Here is an 18,879-nt window from a genome sequence, read left to right as displayed (position 1 = left end):
GGAGAATCGTTATGGGAAAGTGTGTGTTAAACTCCCCGAATCCTAGATGTTTTTATGATGGTGATCTGGTTGTGAGGATGGCTGATGCAGGAAAGCTGTCAGAACAAAGTGGGCTGTTCTTCAAACGCTTGGCCCTGCATTTGCTTCAGGCTCTCAGAGCTCAGTGACTTACTCGGTTGTAAATAAACTGAGATGCACTGGCTTGGCTCCCTCCCCTCTCGGCCCCTCTCCCCTCCTTGAAAACGTCAACAAGGTATTGAATGGAGGGAGACAAACCGTGAGGCGGAAATGGGCTGAAGAGGACAGAGACTTGTACACCTGGAAACTGCCTCTAAACGGTACTGCTCAGAGGTAAAACAGTTAAAAAAACATCTGAGTAGTAAATACGCGGAATCGAACAGCAGAGAATCTATTGAGATTCTCATTGAGGTGATGGGGATAGGCCTCTTTCCTCATTAACAAGCATGAACTATGATGAAAGCATTGGTTTGACTCCATGGAATTCGGGGCAGAGAAATAAAAACCTCAGTGAGCTGAAGGAAGGCAGCAAGGCTTTGTTCTGACTCAGACCACGTTGCTTGCTGGCGGCATGTAGACACACGAAAATAAAGATGATCCAACAGAAGAGTGTGATAGACGGGCTCGAATGTTGCAGGGGAAAATCTGTCCCGTTCTGGAAAGAGACGACTGTAACCCCTCCAGATGCTGCCGCAGCCCCTCGGTCCACATGTCATGTAACTTGACATCTTCATGCACTGTATCAACCGTCGCATCATTTCCTCTTCATCGCCTGTTCTGGGGCTTACTCCCTTGGCGGACATTCTTATTCTCTTTACTAACAGGCAGTCAATATTACATCATCCAGTGCTCTGTGATTCCTCTCATACGATGAGATATATTTAAGCATGTTCCACTGGGACTTGTTTTTCAACTCCCTGATGCCTGGCAAAGTGAGGCTGTAAGAATGCCATGCAAAATACTGAAATCTGATTGGACTGCAGCCCAGACAGCCTGAGTCCAACAACATTCTTACCCTCCTTTCTGTGAGCTGGTATCATCCATGGGTGGTTACTTGTGCTTCCACCCAAGATGAATAAAGAATGAATAAGGGGGGGGGGAGATAACGAACTAATTAGAATTGTCCATTAATTAAAAGGGTTTGATGTGGCTCTCTTACATTCAATGGATCGTGCCATTGTCAACATATGAGTTCATTATCAAGAGGGCAGCATTTGGGGTAAAAAAAAAACCAGAGTCATAATAGCGCAGGGATTCTCCGTCTCGCTGTATATTTTGGGTTGGATAACTCTTGGTTGAGGGGGTGTCTTGGGCATTTTAGGGTGTTTAGCTGCCCTGGTCCCCACTGACTAGATGCTAGTAGTACTCCTCGCCCATATTGTGACAACCGAAAATGACTCCAGACATTACCAAATGTCCCCTGAGGAGCAAACTTTCCCCTGGTTGAGGACCACTAACAGTACAGTAAATGAAACATAGCCTACGGCCCCCTTTATGTCTTGCATCATCCCTTTCCCCGTGACTGCTTGACAGAAGCTTGTTGTCAAGCTACAATGAGAGCATGACATTTGACGGAAGCTGAAGGCAGTTGGTAGTTTAAGAAAGAGAATAGTGTGACACTTATTCAAATCATCGTGACTTAACCATGTCCTTCGGAACTCAAGGCTGTCTTCTCTGACTCTGAACATTAAAGGGAGAACGTGACCTGGACAAAAGCCCAGCCAATGCTTCCGATGGAAGGGTTTTCAGTTGTTTCTAAAGAAAAACTGACCTTTAAAATAAATTTCTCTTCCAGAATTTTTTCCTTCTTGAATTAGTCCTCTTTACGTTGCCTTTCATTGCAGCAAAATTGCACTTAATGGGTCTTTGACATTTAATATAGTTTCCTATGTTGCAAGACTTTCTGAAGTTTAATAATAACTCTTTGAAATGATTTGGAAATAGGATGTGAGAGGAGAAAGGGCTTTATTTTTGTTTGTGTTAAGTATTTTCTCTGCTATTTTAGTGGATGAGCAATCTGATAGGCTTTCCTCTCTCTCTTCCTCTTATTCTTCGTGAAGGACGACGGAATTAATAATGTTACAGAACTTTACATGCACTTAGCAATTTATCAACCATAACCAACTAATCCACAGGAATCAGGCAGCAGGAGGAAGGCTTCTTATTGGATCCACAGGAATGATCCCCAGATCTTCCATTTTTACTTCTGTAAACAGACCCATAGTTCCTGGCATTCTAAGGCTCTCAATATACCTCTCTTGAATAAATGATCTTTTCGAGTATTATGACAAATTGCTCCTATTTTTTACATCAGCAGACTCACAGATATCCGTGAGTCTGACCTGCAGTATTTACACTAGCCCTGTTTCCTCCTCTTAAGTGAGGGCTGGACACAGAGTTGGGATGTAAAAACAATTTCTTAAATGCAATGAAACAGAATGCAAGCAGCTGCTCTGACCACCAGCCTCTCATCAGTACCAAGGACTCTCCCATGTGTTTTCTTTACAGCAACTTTTCACTAGGGAGGACAGAAAAATATGTTGATACCTCATTTTACAAATGCAGAAGCAGCCACTCAGGGAGGCATGATAATTTGCCTTTATTCATAAGCAAGTTCGTGTCGAAGGTGGAATTTATCAGAGCTTAAACATCGCTGTTCAAAGACAGAGACCAGGTCTCTCTTCTGTTGTGGTTTTAAAATAGCTTATCAGCATTTTCTCTGAACACATCCCTTAACACAATTTCGTACTTTTTCCTCTGATTTACTAGCCCACAAGGAAGCTTATAATTATCATTTTGACCAGATTGTACCTTCCAAGGGGGCAGAAATCATTCTGTCTGATTTGCTAGCATAGATCCTTGCACATAGAAGGCACTCAATAACAATCTGTTAAACAAATTTGTTAAAAGAATTTGTGTGTTGACCAAACCTTAGGAACTTTGATATCAAGAAAGAGGTAGCCTGGAGAACAGATATAAATATTCAGGCCCTGGAAGGCATGTTGCTCACTTTATATGAATACAAATAAAGTGTTGACCTGGCTCCTGCCTTTCTCTCTGGGTGAGTCTGATTAGTTTAAATTGGTCGTCTTGAATTGCTTTCACTTCAGGAGCACTGACAAATTTATTTTGCCAGTGAGTAAAGCTGAAGATGGATCATGGACCTTGATAACTTTATGAGGCTCTGAGGAACCAAAGCGTCATTCATCTTTCTTCTCTTTTACATTCAGCACACACATCCTAAGATGCAGACGTAAACTGCGGTTATTTTGGTGGCTATACCCTCCTTATCCCTGTCACCTCACCTTGGCCTTGGAGCCCAGTGGCTTGGAAACCCTTGATATTCCTGGGAGCAGAGCAAAACCCCCGATGTAGAAAGAGCCTCCTGAGGCTGATACCTCCCTCCCTCACATGCTGGGCCTTCATGAGTGGATGACAGACTTCAGTGCCTCTTTCCCAGTGAAGACTGTCTCCACTCATGGTGAGCGGGGGTCAGAGTGACTACAGCTCTGGCTGTTGCCATCAAGCCAGGAGGAAAAGGACGGGGGCCACTGCCCATCCTGTCATCCAGGCGTTTCCCCGAGTCTGTCTCCGCCTGGTTTGGACTGGGAAGTACAGGTGGTACCCTTCCACTGGTGATCCTGTTCCTTGCCCAGGTCCCCATTTTCTAGGGTCTGGAGAGCAGCACCTTCTGTGAAGAGATCAGTTACGTGGAAAAGAAACTGAAGCTGAAACGTGGGACCCATTTTCCCTTACGGATTAAGGTTAAGCATCTATAAAGTTGTGTGGTTACTCTAAAATGGTGGTTCTCTTCCGTGGGTGACTTTTCCCCCCAGGGGACATTTAGCAACGTCTGGAGAACTTTCTGATTATCGCAGCCGGGGCAGTGGGTGAGCTACTGGTGTAGGTGGATAGAAACCAAGAATATTGCTAAACACCCTCTAGGGCAGAGCTCAGCTCCCACGAGATGCAAGGCAGAGGACAACAAAAAAGCAGGCCCACAGAGAACAGAGTTTGTCTAGCTCTGCTGAATGAAGTCTTTTCAGCATTAATCAGTTCAAGCAGCTTTCACTTAGAGGTCTGTGGTTTAAACTGAATCCACAAGACCGTGGGTCAGCTAGAGTAGGGCATCCAGGACTTGGTCACTGGGATTTTGCCAATATCTGTAGTACGATGCCTGGCACACGGGGTGCTTCATAAATATTTGCTGAATTAAGTACCATAGTTGGGGCTATTGTGTCTCTATTAGGAAGTGACTCAGTTGATTAGCTGGCAAGGAGGGAACGAGAAAAAGTGATGTCAAAAGAGATAAGAGTGGGGCAGAGCCAGGAGGCCAGCTAGGCTGCTGGACTCCTTGGGTTGGCTGTCCAGAGAATAGCCAAGTGTCTAGGGATTTGAGGACCAGAACTTCAGCCACCTGAGGCAGCTCCGCCTGAGACGGCAACGAGGTCTAGGTCCCAACACACACAAAACTGGCCCTGGCACCCTCCCGTCCCTTCCTCTGTGGAGAGCCTTGTGCACTAAAGATTCAATGCCTTCAGTGGTTCTGGGGTTGCTTGCGAGAGGGCGAGTCACCAGTGCTTCAGGAGCCAAGGTCTCAAGATCAAAGCCTGGTCTGGACGGGGCCTTTCTTGATATTCTAGAAAGTCCTTCTTTCTCTTCCAAACTCTCTACTCACTGTTTCCAGGTTAGTCTTCCTATGGTTGGTTCTGGTATATCAAGCCCTACTGTAAAACCATCAACCACTCCCCATGTTTTACCAAACTAAGTCCAAACTCTTTGCTCATAGAGTATACGGGGCTCTCTGTATTCAGACCCCAGTGCCCCTTTTCTTGCCATTATTTTTTCTCATTACCATGTCTCCTTTGACCCTTTTGTTCCTTTTCATTCTATCATGACTACTTCTCTGCATACGCCCATAACTGCGGGCAAACTGGACTATTTGCTTTTTCATGAGCACGCCCGTGCATTCTCTTCTCGGTGCCACTGCCCCCGGGTAGACGAGCAGTGTCATGTACTGGCCACCACATGGCCCGAACGGCGGCTGACCTCGGTCCTGCATCTTTCTCTTCTCACTGTGTTCATTTTCCAGGGGTCCGTCTGCTCCCATAAATATGTAGATCATTCAACACTAATAGAGTCAGAAACCCAGAATAAATACCTACTTCCTATCTACTGCTTGCATAGGGGATGTGTGTGAATTAAAGAGATAATGCTGTGTGCAAAGTGCTTTCATCTTCCCAGAATGAGATATATTCCTTCAAAGCATTATTCAGATTTCACATTGGCACCCACATGTGCTTAGCATAGCAAGGAAGACCCAGCCTGCTGACAGCAGGGGCCTTGGTGCTTTGCTGAACTGAGGTCTGAGCTAAGGTAGATATTTATGTCATTGCAAATGCTCTCGAGTTTCTTATTTACTTCAGATTCCAGTTTTAAGTTTAATGGAAGGCTTTCTCTGTCATGCTGCTATCTCATGGCAGACACATTTCCACCTTTAGGAGGTAGAGACTTCGAGGGTGCTAATGAAACCCCAATTTTATGAAGGGTTTGATTAGATATGTCATTGCTCTTTTCCATTATGGAAATACACTTTCTTTTTAATACGGTGAAAATATATTAGGAAACTTCAGTCCTCAAAGAGAAAGTGTGATGGGGGTACAGGGTGGGCAAGTTTACAATATGATCAAGGTCTGGGTGGCCTTGTTCATCAAATCCGAGAACAAGAGAGGTGAATTGAAAACTCCTCAGAGATGGGAACACAATTAAAAGGAAACCTTGCTTCCCACACAGAATCCTTGCTTCTCTAGACGCACAGCCTAAGGTTAAAAAACAAAAGTGAGAAAGAGGTTTGTCACAACAGCAATTAAAACAGTATTCTTCCACCTTCAGTGCCCACCAGCCAATATGGGATTTGCAAAAAATTTTTGAAGCTCCCTTTCCAACCCCTCTCCTACCGCTGAGGGTTTGTGGGGCTCTCTCATGTGCGATCATGGACTCAGTTCTTACGGCTACCATGTTGCATTCTCTGTTTCCCCATGGCCTGCAGGGGGTTGCTGACGCCTGCCACTGCTGGAGATGCCTGTCCATGTGGGCCACCAGTCCCCAAGCTGTGGCCACAGATATCTGTCCAGAGAGCTCTAACTACTGTGGCTAACCTTGACCCTTGTGTGTTATACCAGATTTTCTGCTGAAGAACCGGGAAGCATCCCTTTCCCTAGTGTAGGAATTACTCAATGACTTGGATAACAAACTAGTGATGTTTTTGTACCCCCAAATTAGAGGTTTCTTTGTTTGTTTGTTTGTTTTTTGGCTATTGTTGTTTGCTTGCTTTTTGCATATTTTTGGAAGCAGGCCTTCATTTCAATCCCCTCATCAGAAGACTCAGGATGGGTTTTGCCTCTATTACAGCAATAGTAAGGCACTACTGTACTAAAATGCTCCACATTTCCTCTGTCCTGGGCATTGTTTTTGGACAAAACTTATATGTCTTAATTGTCTTTTACCTTAGGATGAATTCTTTCCCAGGAGGCAACAAGGCTCCTTATGCAAACAGATACACAGTAGGTTGGCCCCGCCAGACATCTTGGTACATTAAGCTGAACAGGGAATAGGCCTAAACTGGGACTCACATTACATACAGCAGAGAGCAATCCTTGGATCTTTCAGTTCCAGACATAGCGTAGGCTAGAAACCTCAAGTCCTGAGGTTTATTAGCTTTAATCAGAACTTGTTTAATCAACAGGAACAGGAACCCCCTTAAGCTCACAAACCAACAGTTGATGTCACTAATACAGGTAAAGAGGACAGCTAGAATTCTGGGGAGCTCTACCTTGGCAACCTCTACACCCAGAAACTGTGCTGTCTCTTACAGGCTGTATGTTCTCCTTTCTGCTTTTACAATCTCCTCTCCCTCTTGCTCTCTATTTACCAAATGGCCAGCAGCCCAGGTCAGTGTATTTTTCTCAGGACCAGCTAAATTCAGCCTCTGCCAATTATAACTTTCATGGAAGAGAATGTGATTAGGCACCAGCTGGCTATTGGAAGGGTTGGTTTGGGTATGGGTGTCCATGCTGCTTGAATCAGAAGTTTCTGGGGGTATGTCATACATAGAGACATTACTCCTCTCCCCCACCCTCCCCCCAACAGGGTTTTGAGAATGGGGCCATGGGAGGGATGGTTGCTATACTCTGGAAGGGCCGGGCTTGTACTACAAAGCATTTTCCCGAAGCAGATACTCAATAAAGGATTATAGGAAGAATGGTGAGTAAAGGGGTCCCCGTGGTCTTGGACCCTAGGACCCAGATGGAAATTGGCTGTGTTATAAATTATGTTTGCTTTCCTATGGGGTAAGGACACACCCCTAAGCCAGAAACCTGAAAACCTTTCTAATGACAAACTTAAAAAAGATAATAAGATGGCTAAGGGTGTATCCCACTCTTGTCAGTACTGGGTTAATAGATTTGCAGGCAGAATCTTCTAATCCTTCTGGATATAGATTCTTTCTCAAGAGGGTTTAGGCACTGGAGGAATTAATAACACTGAGAAACTTTGGGTTCTCTTCAGCTGGTGCTCTGGCTCCACTGCCTTTTAAAAGCCACTGTGATTAACAGCTTTGAAATGTTTTTAATGAGCGTTTCAGTCTGGGTTTACATATCCTTGAAAGAGTTAAGATTTCACCCAGGAGGTTTCAGAACTGAATTAGCATGTGTGCTTATTATTGCTTGAATCTACAGGAGCAGACTTACTATGTTTTTAGCTGAGAGGCAGGTGGCTGTTAGGCTTAGGTTTTTGAGGGGTTTGAGTTGATCGGAGCCCTGGCAGCTCTGAAGACAATAGTGATCTCTGTTGGTCCAAATTACGAGGTGTGACATTAGCAGCTGCTCGGATTCACAGCATGGGCATTGAGCATCCTACAGTGGGCTGATGTAGAGACTGAAGTGGTGGGCACTCATGTGGGGAGATCTGATACATGCCAGGGAGGTGCTTTTATCTCTTGATGGACATTTCTGCCACAGGGCTTCCAAGAAACATAAGACTCCACTGTCAAGAGTTAGTTTTCTGGATGTAAACATTCTCTCTCATTTTAAAACTATAGTCCCTGCCCATTTATTAATTTACTTTAGAAATACCTATATAGTGTTTGCTGTGTGCCAGATACTGTTCTAAATGCTTTAGAAATATTGATTCATTTCATCCTCATGACTAACTCGTGAAATAGGTACAATTATGCTTATTTTACAGATGAAGACACTGAGGTTCTGAGTGGTTAAGGAACATGCCTAAGGTTACACAGCCAGTTAGGGATGGAGCTGGGATTTGAACCCAGACGGCCTAGCTCCAGCATTTATGTTCTTAAACCCTATGCTAGGCGTAGTGATTCATATTGAATTACAAATATCTTAATCAGACTACATTTATCATATAACTTTTCAGTGTCTGCCAGAATACTCAGAAGGAGTGAGTGCGTTGGTTGAAGCATGAAAGCAGGGGGTCTTGATTGGAGGATAAGTAAGGATATAAGGGGAGGGAGAGTAATATAGAAAATTAGGGAAGAGACACCCAAAGAGGGGAATTGAGGGACACCTTAGATAAGATTTATTCACCTCACAATTTTGCTATGGACAAGCTCCTCAACCCCTAACATTTTTACAACAAAGTTTGACATACATACCTACCAAGAGAACCCTCCCCAGAGGAAAGCTATGTAACACAGCCAATTAGCCACCATTAGTCCAATGTTCCCTCCACTGGACTACAGTGCTTGTATAACATGGTGCATTTTGAGATACAAACTTAGGTTTATTCCCCTTGTGAATGTCCTTGTATACTTTACCCTTCCTTCATTCAGTTGGTTGTATCCCTTGCCTTAGAGAAGAGTTAATACAGAAAAAAGAGAGGGAAAGAGAGAAAATACATTTGAGTTTCAACAGCAAAGACAATTTAAAAGAGATTTATTGACATAAATCGTACATATTTAATGTGCATAATATTGTGAGTTCTGACATATGTGTGCACCTATGAAACCATCATCACAATCAAAATCATAAACATATCCATCACCCCAAAGTTCCTCTGTGCCTTTTTGTAATCCCTCCTTCCTCCCTCTCTCCCTGCTTTGTTTTCCTAGACAGCCCCAATCTGCTTTCAGCCACTATAGATTAGTTTGCAGGTTTTCAAGAATTTTATATAAATAGAATCATATGGTACTTATTCTCTTTGTCTGGTTTATTTCACTGACCATAATTATTTTGAGAATCATCCAGGTTATTGTATCAATAGTCCATTCGTTTTCATTATTGAGTAGTAATTTATTGTATGACTATACCATGGTGTGTCCATTCACCTGTTGTTGAACATTTGGATTATTTTCAGGTCGTGGCTAGTATAAATAAAGCTGCAATAAACATTTGTGTACAAGTCTTTGTAAACACATGCTTTTATTTCTGTTGGGTCAACACCTAGGAGTAGAATGAATCATGTAGTAGGTGCATGTTTAATTTTTTAAGCAACTGCCAAACTGTTTTCTAAAGAATTTGCCCGTTTTACATTCCCACCAGTAGTGTGTGAGAGTCATAATTGTTCCCATGCCAACACATGGTATAGTCAGTCTTTTTAACTGCAGACATTATAATAGATGTGTAGTGGTAACCGATTATGGTTTTAATTTGCGTTTCCCTAATGATTAATGGTGAAGAGCATCCTTTCCTGTTTCTGCTTGCCATCTGTATATCGTTTTCGGTGAAGTGTCTGTTCAAACATTTTGCCCATTTAAAAAAATTGATTATGTTTAAATTGAGTATTGAGAGTTCTTTAAATATTATGGATACAAGCCCCTTATCATCTATTCAATTAGCAAACATTTTCTCCCAGCCTGTGGATTGGCTATCTTTCATCCTCTTAAAAGTGTCTTTTGAAGAGCAAACGTTCTTAATTTTAATTAAATCCTATCTATACCAATCCTTTCTTTTATGGATAGTGTTTAGTACTGTACTAAGAAATTTCTGCCAACCCGAGGTCACAAAGATTTTCTTCTGTGTTTTCTTCCAGAAGTTTAATAATTTTAGGCTTTACCTTTAAGTCTATGATCCATTCGGAGTTAATTTTTTAAATACATCTTTATTGGAGTATAATTGCTTCACAATACTGTGTTAGCTTCTGTTGTACAACAAAGCGAATCAGCCATATGCATACATATGTGCCCATATCCCCTCCCTCTTGAGCCTCCCTCCCATCCTCCATATTCCACCCCTCTAGGTCGTCTCAAAGGAGTTAATTTTTTAATTTAGTAACAAGTATAGATTGAAGTTTATTTATTAGCCTATGGATGTCCAATTTTTCCATTACCAGTTTTGGAAAAGAGTATCCTTTCTCCACTGAACTGCCTTTGCCAAAAATTATTTGTCCCTATGTGGCAAGCCTATTTGTCTATCTTTACACCAATACTGCAATGCCTTGATTCTGTAGATTTGTGTAAATCTTGAAATCAGGTGCTATAAGCCCTTCATCTTTATTCTTCTTTTTAAGTTTTGTTTTGCTTTGTTATTTCAGGTTCTTTGTGTTTCCGTATGATTTTTAGAATCAGCACGTCAATGCCTACCAAAAAATTCTGCTGGGTTTTTGATTGGGGTTGCACTGAATATATAGATCAATTTAAGAAGAATAAATGTTTTAACAAGTCTTCTGACTCAAGAACGAGGTAAATCTCTTCCTTTTTTAGGTTATTATTTAATATCATTGAGCAATGTTTTATTATACTTGTGTACAGACCTTCACATCTTTTGTCAGATTTATCCCTATTTCATATTTTTAAGGTTTTTGTAAATGGTATTACTTCTTAAAATTTCAATTTATGATGTTTATTGCTAATGTAGAAATACAAATACTTTTTGTATACTTATCACGTATCCTGCAACCTTAAGCTCACTTATTAGATTTTGCATAGCCAATCATGTCAGTTATGAATATGACAGTTTTACTTGTCCTTTCCAATATGAATGCCTTTTATTCCTTTTTTTTTTTGCCTAATTTTATTGTCTAGAACTTCTAATACAATGTTGAATGAAAGTGGCAAGAATAGACATTCTTGCCTTGATCCTGACTTCAAGGAAAGCATTCCATCTGCCATCATTAGGTATGATATTAATTATAAGTTTCTCATAGCCATCCTTTATCAGGCTGAAGAAACTGCCTTCTAGTCATAGTTTGCAGAGATTTTATTTTTCAGGAATGGGTTTTGGATTTTTTCTTGGACTTGAGGTTTGTTGAAATTCTGGATGTGTGAGTTTGTAAGTGGATAATTTTCACTAATTATTTAATCAAATATTTCTTCTGTCCCTCCCATTCTCTCCTCTCCTTTGGGGACTCCTATTTCACATATATTGGGGTACTTGAAGTTATCCATAAGTCCCTGTTGCTTGCTTCATTTCCTTCAGTCTTTTTCTCTCCCTATATTATATATTTAGATAGGTTCTATTACTATATCTTCAAGTTCACTAAGATTTATGTCTGTAATGGCTGATCTGCCATTCATCTAATCCAGTGTATTTTTCATCTCAGACATTATAATTTTCATCTCTAGAAATTTTGTGTCTTTTTTTTTATCTTCCAGGTTTCTACTTAACATGTTTAATTGTTCTTCTAGTTTCTTGAACATACGGAAATCCATTATAATAATGTTTAAAAATTTTAGGTACTAACTCTATCATCCATTTATTTACTGAGTCAGTTTAGATTTTTCTGTTGTTGTTTTTAATCTATTGTTATCGGTTGTGTTTTCCTGTTTTTTTGCATGCCTGGTAATTTTTTTTTTTTTTTTTTTTTTTTTTTTTTTTTTTTTTTTCACACACACACACTGTATTTTATTTTTACAAGAGATAAATAGACTGACACCAAGCATTGTACATGGATGACCACAACAAAAGCAACAATGATTGCAATTACCAAACATGAAACACACTCATACTATGTCATAATATTGACATTCAGTCCAGTAATCCTCCACTGTAACAGCTCCTTTACTTTGCAGTGAAAATTGATTTGTATATTCTTTGCCTCTGAGTCCTTGTGGGATTTTTTTTTTTTTTAAATTCAGACAGAAAGTCACAAAAATTATACTCATCCTCATCAGTTCACTCAGTCCCATGTAATTAATTGTTTTTTTTTCATCTTGATCTTTTGTTAGCACTTTTATGAGTTCATCAGTTTTTCATCAGAGTTCTGAAAATGCTTATTCATTCAGTTCAGCAGTACAGTCAGTTACCAGAAACCTGTACTTGTCAGAGTCTTTTCCATGAATTTCTTGAAGATGAAACCCTTTTATAGGAACATATTTGCAAAATCATCAGAGTACACCCAGAACTGTCTGTAAATGACAAAAGACTTAAAAATGACCACGGTAAAAGATTTGATGAAAGTTCATAATAATGCAGTTGACAAGAAAATTAGTTATTTCTGAGATATACATTTTAAAGTAATAACTAGGATTATGACTTATAACATTATACCAGAACATATAAGATTTTTAGAAATTTCATGTAATGTCTGAAACATTTATATTAACATATTTCCATACATATTTCCATACAAATACAAATATAAGATTTTTAGAAATTTCATGTAATGTCTGAAACGTTTATATTAACATATTTCCATACATATTTCCATACAAATACAAATATAAGATTTTTAGGAATTTCATGTAATGTCTGAAACATTTATATTAACATATTTCCATACAAATAACCCAATGCCTGGTAATTTTTGATTAGATGCCAGGTGTTGCAAATTTTACCTTGTTAGGTGATGGATGGTTTTATTCCTATAAGTATTATTGAACTTTTTTCTGGGAGCTAGTTGACTTACTTGGAAACAGTTTCATGCTTTTGAGTCTTGCTTTTTTATTTTTAGGTAGGACCAAAGCTGCCTAATTAACGTGGCTAATTTTTCTCCAGTACTGAGGCAAAACCCTTCTGAGTATTCTACCCATGCCCTGTGAATTATGAGGTTTTCCCCAATGGCTGGTGGTAACAGGAACTATTCCCAATTCTAGGTGAGCTGTGGGACTGTTTCCTTTGTTTCTTTTGAGTGGCTCTTTCCCTGGCTTCAAGTAGTTGTCTCACACCTATACTCATCAGTACTCAGCTGGGATATCTTCATACCTCTTGAGTTCTTACTCTGTGTAGCACTCTTCCCTGCAGTATGCCACCCCGTGAATTCTAACATTTGGCCTTCCTGAACTCCCAGCTCCATCTCCTCAAGTTCTGAAACTCCTGGGCTCCACTTGGATCTCCATGTGCTGCAGCATGTAAACTCTCCAGGTAGCAAGCTAGTGCAATTGTGGGGGTCATCTCACTTGTTTTTCATATCTCAGGGGTTAATTCTTTTTTTCCTGATATCCAATGTTTTAGAAACCATCGCTTCATAAATTTTGTCCAGTTTTTCAGTTGTTTCAGGAAGGAAAATAGATCTGTTTCTGTTATTTCATCTTGGTCAGAAGTGGAAGTTTAAGAGCCAAGGTTTTTGATTTAAAAGAGCCTGGTGTTTGACTTTCAAATACTAAGCCTTGAAAGACTCAGGGAATAAAGTCCAAAGTGCGGATTTGGGACTGTGCTTAATTGTGTGAGTCAGATTTCCTTTCCCAGATGAGTTAAGAATAACTATGTGGGAGAGAGGAAGATAATTAGAGGGGAGGAAGAGCATTATATGCTGGTGAATGTCTCTAAAAAGAGGTCTTACTCTTTGTCTCCTACCCTCAAAACTGAGTCTTCAGTGGTGTAATGTGTAGTGGTGGAGTGCACTTGATAGAAACCTCAGTTAGGTTTGTAGGGATTCAGAACAGAATGAGCTTCTATGTCTTTTCCTGGATGGAATGCAAGGAGGTGCAAGACTCATGAATTGCCCCAAAGATCAGAAGTAGAGTAGAGATCACTACTTAGAAGGTGTAGATAGACCTACCCGAGACCACCTTGCAGAATTTTTCCATACCTAGAATGATACATGTAGAAAATATTTATCAGCAGTCCAAGAGGGGTATTGGAATAGATGAGAAAAACCCAGACCTGGAAGGATCTCATGTTTGGGCCAGTTCAGCAACAACTGTATAGACCATAACTGTATAGGTACGTAATAGGACATAATGTCTCCATGGAATCTAGCAGTGGTAAGCGACAACAATCAAGGACCAGTTGTCCCTGCACCATGTCTTGACCCTACAGTGTCCACTGAAACATAAGTGATACACTAGGGATAGGGCGGAAGTTGAGGGTGGGGAGGCCATGATGGAGAGGACCTGAACTGACTGGGATGAGAGTCTGAAGTAGAAAATAAGTTGAGTTTTAGAAAAATAGAGTCATTTATTTGTACTTGTGTTTGTGGACTAAAATTTTTGCCCATTACACATTTACTCTCTGGTCAAGGGCTCACAGTAGGGTAATCATAGGGCTTGTTTGGGTTTGATTGCAAAACAATTGACTGAGTTTTAAATGAGTATACCAAAATGTAGTGAAGATTGTTGAGTGTATGTCAGAAGGACTTTACAGCATGTATTTTTCTTACCAAATAGACTAAGTTAAAACTGAGAAGTATAAGTGCCTCCTTCATGAAAAAGCATAAGTGGACCCTTCAAGAAAGTTACTTTTTTCAGGGTAACAAAGTTGGGTTAAGATGGTTCACTCCCCATATGCCAGTGTTACAGAGTTTTAAATTCAAATTCAGACATTATATTACAGACTTTTGGAATTTCTTCCCAATTAAAAAAATATGAATGTGAACAGTGAATAATGAGGATCTTCTCCATGTTTGCTATTGAGTGCTACATCTTTCAGGGTATTTATCTTGAGGAGTTATGCTCTTATTTCAAAAATGATAACTTTGCTCAAAATATTTGCAGAATTCACCTTCTGGAATCTTCTTCAGAGGCTACAGCTCATTCTACTGAATCTTCAAATTAATGACTAATCTTTATTCTTTGAGCAAAGATTTGATTTCTTTGGTAGCAGCCAAAATCATTTAGAGTTAAGTCTAACGAATAAAGAGGGAAGTCAAATTTGGTAATACCATTTGTGGTCAGAAATGAAATGTGACTAAAAAAGATTAGACTGAATTTTCTTGGTAAAGATAAAACTAACAGATACTCTGATAACTGCTTTTTATTTTTTTAGAACTTAGATAGCCTTTCTTGAAACAAACTTTATATGGAATTTTAAGTAAATGAAACCAATAAAAACAGGGCTGCTCTGGTTAAGGTGCTGTGTGGAACGCATGCCTATTTTCTCAGACCTTCCCACATTCTTGGGATGCCCTTGACACTCCACACAAGAGTACAGTTAGAAAACCATTGCTTGAAATGATGGCATGTTGGAGATACTATAGAAAAAATAGATTCAGGCAGGTCACCTACAGCCATGTCAAACAGGGAATAGCTATTATGAAAGACTTTTCTGAATCAGAAGAAGTAGAAGGAAATACAAGGTGTGACTTCTAAGTAATAACTGAGTTATTTGCTGTAATTATAATAGAAAGAAGGCTTTCAAGATAGCCATCCAGAATAGCTAAACTCAACACACTTTACTTATACAGACTGCCACTGCAGTCTCCTAACCTTCACAGGTGATGTCTCTTACCCCTTTTCTACCCTCCTCCACTCCTGTCTCCACAAGCCTAATATTAGACTCTAGAATCAGTCCATACCCTCTGCCCCAAGCACTTAGTTCAAAGGCTTGGCATTGATTCAGTTTTGCTCCTGGTCCCACTAACTTCTGGACAACCCATTTCCCCCTATGACCCAGTTTAGGCAAGGACTGCATGAAAGTCAGAATTCCTGCCCTCCAGTTGCAGTCTGCTATGATACGATGGTCACTCTGTGGACCTCTGATCTTATCTGTTTGGCCCCAGTTTTTGTAGGTTTTGAATCGGTTTGGAACCTTAGCTCCGACATTGAATTGACCTTTTTCAAAATCCCTACCCAGTCCCAACCAATGGCTTGATATTTGTTTTTCAGCCATGAAAACCCTTTATTAAAATAAAAATCTTAAACAAAAGTGTAATATGTAACACAGATTAAAAATGGGGGTGCCCTGGCTGGAACAAAGGTGAGAATTCCTAATTGCACAGTGCCTTGCCTAGGATAGACTTAGCACTCAGTAAATGCTAACTCTTAAATAATGAGAATAGTAATAACAACAACGACAACCAATAAAAAGCTCAACTCAAATGCTACCTTCAAGGAGACTTCTCAGATTCCCTCCTCCTTTTCTAAACTTTCATAATATTTTATTTTGTACTGCTCTTGGTAGAAGTTTCCACATTATGTCTTTTTTTTTAAGATTTTTTTTTTGGATGGGGGCCGTTTTTAAAGTCTTTATTGAATTTGTTACAATATTGCTTCTGTTTTATGGTTTGGTTTTTTGGCCAAGTGGCATGTGGGATCTTAGCTCAAACCTGCACCTCCTGCATTGGAAGGTGAAGTCTTAGCCACTGGACCGCCAGGGAAGTCCCCTCTACATTATGTCTTATATTAAAGTTATTTTAATTTTTCCTTCTGTTCTTTACGTTCTTGAGGGAACACTCCCTGGTGATTTAATCTCTATACTTTCCCTAGAACTTCATATTATGTGTGCTACAGACAGATCCTAAAGTAACCCCCAGTCATCCCTGCCTTCTGGTATTTATGCTCTTGTATAAGCCCTCCCCCAGCCCCTTAAGCATGGGCAGGAGTTGTGGCTTGAGTCTAACCAACAGAATATGACAAAGGTGAGGAGATGTCATTCCCATGATTATGTTACATTATAAAAGACTCCATTTTGCCAAGGTTTTGGCTCTAGAGGCGCTTTCCGTTGTTGGCTTTGAAGAAGACAGTTGTCATGAATCCTAAAGCCTCAAGGAAATAACTTCTCCAAAAACCTGAGGCAGACCCTTCCCAGTTGAGCCTCCAGATGAGACCCCAGCCCTGGCCAACATCTTAATTGCCGTCTAGTAAGACCCAGTGCAGAGGACTCAGCTAAGCCAGGTTCAGACACCTGACCCAGAGAAAATTTGAGATAATAAATGGATATTGTTTAAAACTGCTAAATTTGTGGTAATTTGTTATTCAGCAAAGAAAACTAATACAGCTCTAATGTAAAATTTTAAGTCTTCTTGGTCCAAGAGGAGAGACACCAATTCTGTGATATTTTATAATTATTTGGTAAGTAATTTTTAAAGCATTTTAGCATTCTAGCATTCTAGAATCCTATTGAAAGATCAAAACTTCGTGTATAGCAAAAACCAATAGAAGTTGATTTTTACAGAAGTAAAAGGGCAGATAAGAACCTGGGAAAACATTTTAAAAGCCTATCTCAGCGAAAGCATGTTTTTCCTGATGTAAAGAACTAATTAATCAGTAAAAGAAAGACCTAACTCCATTGGAAAACTAGCAAAAGATATGAAGGCAGTTGACTGAAAAGGAAGTCCAAACGGCTCTACAATACATGGGAAGGAGCTCAGTCTCACTTATGTTAAGAAAAATATCAAAATAAAATTACAAAGAGATATCAATTTCCACTTATCACGTTGGCAAATATTTTAAAAAATTGATAATACACTCTGATAACACATTCTGTGCTCAAGGGGTGGATAACAGGCACTGTCCTATGCTGCTCATGTTGTTACAACTTTATGGAAAGCAATTTGCAATATTTATTAAAATTAAAAACCGAATACACCCTTTGACCCAGCAATTTACTTCTAAATATTTCTCCTACAGTTATACTCAGCTTCTGTGAAGTGACCTATTTATTCCAGTATTGTTTGTATTAGCACAAGGTTGGACACAACCTAAATTTTTTAGGTGTTTTTTTTTTTTTTTTATCAATAAAGGATTAATTAAATAAATTTTGGTATAGCCATAGAAAGGAATGTTCTATAGCAGTTAAAGAGAATGCACTGATATGGAAGGCTCTCTAAGGTATACTGTTAAATGAAAAAAGTAAGGTATAGAACACCTTGTATAACATTCTACCATTTGTGTTAAAAAACCTACTTGACAAATCTGCCTGGAATGCATCTAGAAGCACAACTAAAACTTAGTAGCAGTAGTTGCCTCTGAGATTGCGTGATTGGGGGACAGAGGAGTAAAGAGACTTACTTTTCCCTATACATCATTTCATACTTTTCAAATTTTGTACCAAGGACATACAATATCTACTTATAAGGATTAAACTAAAATTCAGATCAAAGTAAAAAAGGTTATGAACACATATTTGAAACAAATAACTTTTTAAAAACATGGATGGAGAATCTAATAAAATGTATTCTTCCCAAATAGTAAATAGCAAATAAGATGCCCTCAATCTGAGGTTTTTGAATAGCCTATGTGAGTTTAGAAGTGAAAGAGATGAATCTTACAAGCCTGTGATAGATGAAATTTTCACAGTAGTACATTTCTTCCCAATCAAACCACCCAGGGAAATCAGTTGAATACCTTATACTGTAATTTAATTTTTCATTTCCTTGTGTAAAAACACCCTAGGAGGTCTGCTGCAAAAAGGAATTCCCTGGGATTTTAAACCAGCATGGTTTAGAGAAGTCCTAACTTCAAAGTTAGGTTCCCTATGTACCTACCCATGGGTGGTATCCTTCAAAATGAACTAATTGGAATTTGGTGGAAGTAGTGGCAACCACACCTGATGTTTGGTGTTGAAATAGGCAGGAAATGCAGTCTGACACCCGGCGACAGAAAGCTGTTACAGAGAGCATTGTCAGTTGAGTGTGTCCTTGATCAATCTGAAATGATTTTAACATCAAATCTAATATGTATATGCCTTGAGACCAAGTGTTAGGAATGATCTCACAAAGATACGGGGGAAGGGGGAGGGCACCCTT

At 39.7% G+C, this 18,879-nt stretch overlaps 2 protein-coding genes across 2 annotated transcripts in view; both read left to right on the top strand.

The window, feature by feature from the left end:
- Positions 1-18,879, top strand: part of SPACA1 (sperm acrosome associated 1) — a 208,680-nt gene that overhangs the window by 113,075 nt on the left and 76,726 nt on the right. The window lies entirely within an intron of this gene.
- LOC309666518 (uncharacterized protein) overlaps positions 1-18,879 on the top strand; it is a 138,111-nt gene that overhangs the window by 100,938 nt on the left and 18,294 nt on the right. The window contains exons 4-5 of the mRNA XM_082474002.1: positions 10,570-10,717; positions 11,060-11,152. Coding sequence (XP_082330128.1) covers positions 10,570-10,717; positions 11,060-11,152 — 241 coding nt within the window. The remainder of the gene's footprint in view (positions 1-10,569; positions 10,718-11,059; positions 11,153-18,879) is intronic.

Source organism: Balaenoptera physalus (genome assembly GCF_965194825.1).
Source record: "Balaenoptera physalus genome assembly, chromosome: 9".
Lineage (NCBI taxonomy): Eukaryota > Metazoa > Chordata > Mammalia > Artiodactyla > Balaenopteridae > Balaenoptera > Balaenoptera physalus.
Note: the sequence above shows the minus strand (reverse complement) of the source record. Positions and strands in the feature narration are given on the sequence as shown.